This window comes from Arachis stenosperma, chromosome 5, assembly GCF_014773155.1.
Source record: "Arachis stenosperma cultivar V10309 chromosome 5, arast.V10309.gnm1.PFL2, whole genome shotgun sequence".
In the NCBI taxonomy this organism is placed as follows: Eukaryota; Viridiplantae; Streptophyta; class Magnoliopsida; order Fabales; family Fabaceae; genus Arachis; species Arachis stenosperma.
In genome coordinates this window covers 135,938,446-135,946,731 of record NC_080381.1, presented here as the reverse complement: position 1 = coordinate 135,946,731, position 8,286 = coordinate 135,938,446, and the positions used below count along the sequence as shown (strand labels likewise).

At 32.8% G+C, this 8,286-nt stretch overlaps 1 protein-coding gene across 3 annotated transcripts; it reads left to right on the top strand.

The window, feature by feature from the left end:
• The first annotated feature begins 584 nt into the window (after positions 1-584).
• LOC130979565 (uncharacterized) lies at positions 585-6,027 on the top strand. Of its 3 annotated transcripts, XM_057903025.1 has the most exons (6): positions 585-1,085; positions 1,392-1,428; positions 2,442-2,678; positions 2,784-2,831; positions 4,880-5,292; positions 5,708-6,027. In XM_057903025.1, exons 1-6 carry the CDS (start codon positions 775-777, stop codon positions 5,784-5,786), a joined length of 1,125 nt encoding a protein of 374 aa, XP_057759008.1. In that variant the 5' UTR covers positions 585-774; the 3' UTR covers positions 5,787-6,027. The 3 variants fall into 3 exon arrangements, with proteins under 3 accessions (XP_057759008.1, XP_057759010.1, XP_057759009.1); XM_057903027.1 differs by lacking the exons at positions 4,880-5,292; positions 5,708-6,027 and adding an exon at positions 3,192-4,855; XM_057903026.1 differs by lacking the exons at positions 4,880-5,292; positions 5,708-6,027 and adding an exon at positions 3,189-4,855.
• The last annotated feature ends 2,259 nt before the right edge of the window (positions 6,028-8,286 follow it).

Here is an 8,286-nt window from a genome sequence, read left to right as displayed (position 1 = left end):
TATAGAAAGAAATTAACTGTATCAATTAAGTCGAAATAGTAATTCACACTTTTATAAGTGCATATGTTATTAGTTATGTATTTTTATTTATTGTCTATAATATTTTTGCTACATAATATTATTCTTATTGATATTTAACAAAGTGTATGTTATTATTCTTATGCTTAAATATATTAATGCAAAAAATTAATCTCTAAACTTTAATCAAATAATAATTTTCACATAATTAAAATTTCAAAGGGCCGTCCTTCATATGTTGTGTCTTTGATGCAATGACAAGGCACACCAAAAGAATCAAGACTGCTCTCTATTTTTATTGTCTTTGTTTTAGCAATATTTTAGGTCTCCCAATTATGCGATTCTTTATGTAATATGTTGGTAACTTGATGAATGGTAAAAGCCAAGGAGAAGCGCGTAATAAGGTAGAATTCAAATTTATTTAACAAAAACAGAAAAATGGTAATTATAAAGAATAAATAAATCCTGTAAATTTTAACAAAAATAAAAAAGGTAATTCTTCACTATTTGTAGTATATAATCCTGTTATTGTCCAAATTAAATGATATTTCTAATTCCCTCTCTTTAGTATTAGACCCTTACTCTCGCTCTCTCTCTCCAACAAGCATGATCATTTTCAAAACATTTTACTAGGGAGTGACCAAATTAAGAGATAGAAGCCATGTATTAGCAGCAACAATATTAGGGTCCAGATCAGATTCTGAAGTGGAGTAGAGAATCTTTGTCACTCGTTCTCACTCAATTGAGCAACATCTAATGGGTAATGCAACATCATCTATGGCATCAAGATTTGCATTCTTTCCACCAGACCCTCCATCATACAATCTGAAGAGTGATGATGGGGGAAAGCTAAGGATATCATCGGAGGTTTGTGACCACAGAGAAGATGATGAGGTTGAAGTTATGAAGGTTGTAACAAAGAGAGGGAATAGCATTGTGTGTATGTACGTGAAGAACAAAAGGGCAACACTTACACTACTTTACTCACATGGCAATGCTGCTGATATTGGTCATATGTATCCCATCTTCACTCAGCTTAGTCTTCATCTTCGTCTCAATCTTATGGGGTCTGTCATCTAAATTCTCTCCTTCCATTTCCCTTTTATCTAATGGATTTTCTTTTTTCTTATTATTAAAAGAAGAGAAATATTAAGAGTGCCACCAACACTTTTATCTAATGGCACGCTATGTTTTCGGCAACAAAAACAGGGCTATTTGAAATCTTTAATTTTCGGTCTTTTTTGTCTTCAAAGGATTGTTTTTGTAAGAACTACTTTAAGTTTTCAAATATTTTTTTAGTAATTTACTCTATATATTTCCGAACATATAAATATAATTTAACTCTTTAATTAATCGGTTTGGCTGATGTTCAGGTACGATTATTCTGGCTATGGACAGTCTTCTGGAAAGGTGTATGATGATCTGCTTCTTTTTTACCTATGCATGTTACATAAATTAGATTTTGTTTTTTGTTTTTCTGTTTTTTCATATTTGTGCAGTGCGTAAAACAGCATGCTGATGCCCACAATGCTTGAGCAATAGCACGTGTGATTGCCTTCCTTTGCAGAAAAGTCAAAAAGGAATTATAAAGTATCATAACAATATCAATATTAATATACGATCTTACTTTATAGAGCCTAGAGCCTAACAACCCCCTAAGCATATAAATAATCACAAAAATGGTTGGTGAGGAAGCAACACCAATTTGTTTATTACCAACCAAAATTAGGTACTCACAAGTTGTTATGAAAATGAAATAAAGTTCCTATCAAATATATGTACTTTCATCCGTGAAGGAATAACTTGCCTTTATTATTTATTTTTTCTGACATAAATCATGGCATTGAGTGATTGAATTAATATAGAAGAATGAATGGTGAAAGTATAGTAGGATAAGTTTAAAAGGAACCATGCGTGATATACAAATGTTAGAAACACATCTCTGGTTAGTTAGTTTGCTATTCATTACATTATGTTTTAGGTGGAATCTCAGGTGCAATGATAATTGAGAGTTGTTAGATGATTTGACTGATTTGACTAAATTTTCATCTAGCGGCTCTCAGGTATCAATTTCACATGAAGTTAACTGCACCTAGTCGACTGCACCTGAGTTTTTACCTATGTTTTAATATTAATTTGGTGAAAACTCAGGTGCAATCGGAAGTTGATAGTTGAGAGCCGTTAGATGATTTGACTGATTCATCGAACAGCTCTCAACTATCAACTTCACGTAAAGTTAACTACACCTGAGTTTTTACCTATTAATTTACTTAATGTAATAGAAATGGTATCAGTTTGAAGTTTAATGATTTAGTAGGATGGTTTCCGTGAATGTAACTTTGATTTAGAATCCATCGGCACTAAATTGCTACTTCAATAGTAACTAATGAATTAGTTCAACTTGTGTTCGGCTGAATGTTCAGGCAAGTGAACAAGACACTTATGCAGACATAGAGGCAGCATATAGATGCCTTAAGGAGAAATTTGGAGTTAAAGAAGAGGACATAATATTGTATGGCCAATCGGTCGGAAGTGGCCCGACTCTTGAATTGGCCACCCGTCTGCCTCGCCTGCGAGCCGTAATCCTTCACAGTCCGATCATGTCCGGTCTGCGAGTCATGTACCCTGTTAAGAAATCATTCTGGTTTGACATTTATAAGGTTCATAAATCATGATTCTGCTTTCAACATACATGACACTCGTTTAATTTCTTGTAATGTTTTGTTAATTTTTATTCATATTCTTGGCTTACTACCTCGCTGCAGAACATTGACAAAATTCCACTAGTGAATTGTCCTATTCTGGTAATCCATGTAAGTGTTTCTTCTATTCGTTCTTCATATTTGTTTAATTTATGATCATTTGAGTATATGTTTAATTTCGCCATTTATATAAAGATCTTTATATATAATAAACTTATTTTTCAACTAATTGGTTAGAATTGACTTCACTCTTAGTTGATTCCCTAGCAGAACCTTTATCATAAAGATTATTTTTTTTATCTTACAATCATAAATTTAGCATGAATAATATGTCAATACTCTGTATGAAATGAGGAGATATTGTTCTAAAACTTTGCTTGCAGTTCAAGTTGCTTTAGTCTAATTTCAAAAGTTTAATTAATTTTTCAACTTCGGTTAACCATACCATCAATCCTCATTCGAAATTAGAAGAGGAACGTGATTGGTGAATGGTGTGCACACGCAAGTTGACCTTTTCTACCTACAATTGACACCAAAAGATATTTTTGGGTAAGCAAGCAACAATAAAAGTTCCCTCCCACCCTTTTGCTTTCTCTGATTTGACATTCTCATGCCAATACATGGGTACATATAAAAAAAAGGAATGCTAAGAGCAGCAATTTTGGTGTTTTGTAACTATTAATTGGTTATTAATAGTATTTTTTATGGTGTGAAATTATATCTAATGATGGAAGATTACTCACTTTTATTTTGATGGTTAAGTACCGGCCAAAAAACACAAAAGTTATTGGCCCCTAAACTTTTCCATAAAGAAATTAGCTTACCTGACTGCATTAAATACTGTCAAAAATAAAATAAGACTCCTTTCCCTTTAATATTTTTAAGGCTAATTTTATGGTGCCTTTTATTTAGTGTCTAATTTTTATTTAAATTATTTTTTATATTAATTTTAAATATTTAAAATTTTTTAATTTTTATACTTTTAAATTTAAAATTAATTATGTAACCTAGTTTAATAATTAAGTAATATCTTTTAAGCACCATAACAAACAGTGAAACACCTATCTTTAATAGAATTTGAAAATGGTCTCTGGAGGCTCGAGCATAATTTTAAAATAGGAAAACAGGAGAGACAAAGATAAAAGTGTAAAATTTGTCAAATTGGCCTGTCTCTATTATTATGGAACTACTAAACAAATTTAGCACTTACCATCTCTCAACAAAAACTGTGTGGGACAATGAAAATGTGATATTTTGGGGTCAATATTATTAGGGTAGATCGGTTTAGTAACATTTTTATTTTTCGAAAGTAATTTATAAAATTAACTTGTGGAAAATAATTTTTTAAAATTATATTATCTATATTTGATAAATTTAATTAAAAATAGTTTTAATAAATAGAAATAATAATAGTATTTGATAAAATAATTTTTTAAATTTAAAAAGATCATAATAAAAAATAATAATAAACATAAATATAAAATAAATTTAGATATTTATTAATAGATGAAATTACATTAAATTTTTTAATTTTAATAAATACAAGTTAATAGTATTTTTAAAATCACTCCTTTAAATGTTTTTAATAAAACTTTTAACTTCTAAAAATTACAATAGCAAATATAAAATATAAGTACAAATCATTTTAGTTTAGCAAATACAAAACGAGTTATTTGCACCTCTACCCAAAAAAAATTACCAAACCATAGCCTTAGTATAGTTCTTGTCAACTATGCATAGCCATTTGGTAGGATCAGATACTATTACGAGAAGCATAATTAATTATACAAGAGTAGTAAAGAGATATTGAGCCTTGAGTTGATATTAGTCTATTAGATTCTGTTTCTAATTCTTGTTTTCGTTTTATATCTAAAATTTTCGACTAAAGAAATATTAAATGGTTGTCAATCAACATTCTTAGATTACTCTTAACGCTAATTCTATGATGACTATGAGTTGATATCTAAATTTTGTCTAACTTATTTTTATTTGTAGTAAATTTTAATTTTTTAAAAATTATTTATTATTTATATTTTAAATTAAATATTTTTTTAATCTTTTTTAATAAATAGACATAACTTTTTAGGCACCATAGCATTCACCTACTCTTAAAAATACTGATTGAATGATGAAGATGTACGGATAAATACTTTGTTCAGGGAACAGAAGATGAAGTGGTTGATGTCTCTCATGGCAAGACACTATGGGAACTGTCGAATGTAAAGTATGAACCTCTATGGATCAAAGGTGGAAAACATTGCAACTTAGAACTATACCCTGAGTACCTAAGGCACTTAAGACAATTCATATCCGCTATAGAGAAATTACCATTACCAAGCTTGGAAGAAAATGCAGCTGACCACAGGACAACTCCTCCAGATGATGAAAAGGCGAAATCAAGCATCGTCCAACTCGGAGAGAAGCCGAGATGTAGCACGGGTAAAAGAGACAAGTCTAGACTAAGCACAGATAGCAAAGAGAAATCAAGAACATCTACAAGGAGCACAGACCGCTCCGGGAAGCCCAGAAATAGCACTGACCATATCGACAAAGCCAGGAACAGCTTCGATCGGTACTTCCAATCCTTTTTTTATATATATGAATTTAATTTTAATGTACTGTCAGAATAAAAGTTTATGTTTTAATATGAAATAGACGGATACATGTTTTTTACTTTCCATCTTTTTACAAATATAAAAATGGACTTAAAGTTGTCTAAAGACTTGTTTTGTGTTGTCTAAGAGAGTACTTTTTTTATATTGAGGAGTAGAATAAGATGAAGAGCGAAATTTTTTGTAAAATTTATAAAAACAAATTGTGCATTTTACATAATAATTTTTATGTAAATTTTTTATTTACTAAAAGAAATAATTTGCACTCTTCACCATAGCATTATCTTATCTAAAAAACAATTTTAAAATTCTATTTTTATTTTTCGTATGATGCATTTTATTAACGAATTGTAATCATATTTTTTGTTTCTGCAGCCTTGGAGAAATGGTTAGATCGGTTGGATTGTGTGCCAATGTTGATTGTATAAAACCAACTGTTGTCTCAGAAGTCTAAATTAAAGTGGATCTAGTAAGCTTGCAATTGATGCATTTGGGTTGTAAATAAATTTCTTAATCAAATTTCTTGTTCGCTTGTTAGATAAAAAAATGTTTGTGTCGTCAAATAGTTAAAAGCATTTCTGGCTTCACTTACCTTCAATCAAATTAAAAAGAGAACATTATATGTATGTTTCACTCTTTCTTTCTTTCTCTAATTTTCAATATAAAGTTGTTGGCTACACGAGGGAAGTTTTTTGGTATAGTGTGAGAAAAACGTCCAAGAGGTATGAATCATGCATGTATATGTGGAAATTGCTGCTGGTAGTTACAGATTTTCTGAAAGGGAGTTTTTTCAACTTGTTTCAATAAGCAAATCTATATTTCCACATAATCCTCGTTCAATCTGAACCTTCAAAATCATTGGAAAACCTGGAATACACAACAATTAGCAACCTACAACATGAACAGTATCGAAAGAAAAGTCATCAAACTCAACAAGCCTGGAGAATTGGGATATAAAAAAGACTGCTTAAATGTGGTGGGAATGTTAATAAGTGGCAAGGAGATAAATTTTAAAACATGTAAGAATACTTTGCTGGAAATGTGGAAAAACCATCAAAATATTGCAGTTACAGACATTGGTTGAAAGAATATGTTATTCAGCTTCAAAGACAAGAAGAAAGGGCTGTAGATTATTCAGAATAGTCCATGAAATGTCAAAGGAAATATGGTCAATTTTAGATTATGGAGGGAGGGCGAATTAGTTTTTGAAGTTGATGATGACTTCATGGAGTTTTGGATTAAAGCACATGGCATTCCACATGACCTCATGGACAAAGAGATAGGTATTCTTATCGGCAAAATATTGGGAGTCTTGGCCGAGGTTGAAGATCCAAAAGTAGATGGCATCATCAGGAGACCATATCTGAGAATTAGGGTTAGCATCAACATCACCAAGACTCTACCTACAGGATTCTGGTTAGATAGAGAGAAGATGCCACCATTGTGGGTTTTTTTTAAGTATGAGAGGCTGCCGGACAGCTATTGTTTCAACTGTGGTATACTAGGGCATAAGAAGAAAACGTGCAAGAATCCAACAGCCATGGCATGCTGGGATCCAACCAAGAACAAGTACTCACTAGGACTGGGAGTAAGCCCAAGACGACCAGGTCCAACCATGGGAGGAGGATTCTCAAAACAACCAGGATGGAAAGAGGAAGGGGATGAGCAGGCGCGTAAGCAACTGGACCCCGATAAAGAGAGTGGTGACGAACAAAATTCTGAGGAGAGTAGGATTCGGGCTGAGCAAGTATTGTAGCAGAAAATCAGGGAGAAAAGTGTCTGAAAAAATCAAATGAGGAGAGAAGAAGAGATGGAAGATGCAGAAGAGCATGTAGAAGAAGTATAAAAAGTCCATGATTTTCAGGAAGAGAGGGATACGCAGCGTGACCTAGGAGCAGCCTACAAACTCAGCAATCTCATTAAGGAGATAAGAAAGAGGAACAACGAATGGGCTAATAACAAAAAGGCCCAAAAGGGATAAAAGATGTATGAGGTGCAGAAATCAAGTAGAAACGGATCAATAAGGGATATTGGGCCCAACACAAGGCCATTACATCTACAAGCTTGGAACGTTGAAGGAAGTGGGCTGAATCATTATATAACTGAAGAAGGGGAGGTGAACAGCTATAAAATGGAAGATTGGAAGTTGGGCCCGGAGAAAAAAAAAAAAGAAAAAGAAACCATAGGTCAGGAATTAAAAAGACTTATGTTAGTAAGAACAAGGGATAAACAAGCATGTAAAGCCAGAACGGAGGGGAAGGAACATCAAGAACTGCTGAAGAGTGGAACAGAAGAGAATGCATTAAAGAAGCTATTCAAGAAAGCTCAGAATAGAAAATATGAATCTGTGGGTCAGCATTTTAAGCCGGGTGAAAACGTCTACAATGTAGAGTTAGCAAGTGATGAAGATAAAGATAAAGGAGCCGAAGCATAGGCAAATTGGGAAACGCGACTAGCTAAGAAGTTGGAATTGAAGTTGAGCTTGAAAAGAAAACGAGAAAAAAATAGGTTCCATTGCCAACATACAGGGAATGGAAGGAGGAGGAAGAGGACAGGGAATCCAAGAAATTAAAGAACAGCATTACCGCTCTGCGCACAAGGGAGTATCAGTTAGCTATGCATGTCTCTGGTCAGATTAAGGTAATACAAATGGCTGACGAAGCGGGCCTTAACATGCCCAAACCTCAGCCATCAGTATCATTAGCTGGAATTGTCGGGGAATAGCAGCTGCCCCGACAATTTCTGAGTTGTATAATCTATGTAAAAAAGTAAAGCCGCTTATAGTCTTTTTAATGGAAACTAAGGCCAGTCAAGAAAAAATAAATAGGATAAGAAGAAGGCTTAATTTTGACAATATGTTTTGCGTAGAATCCCGAGGCTTGTCCACTGACAAAAGTAACAATGGAAGATCATAACTCCTTAGATACCCACAATTGATTTGCTCCGTTTGTCAA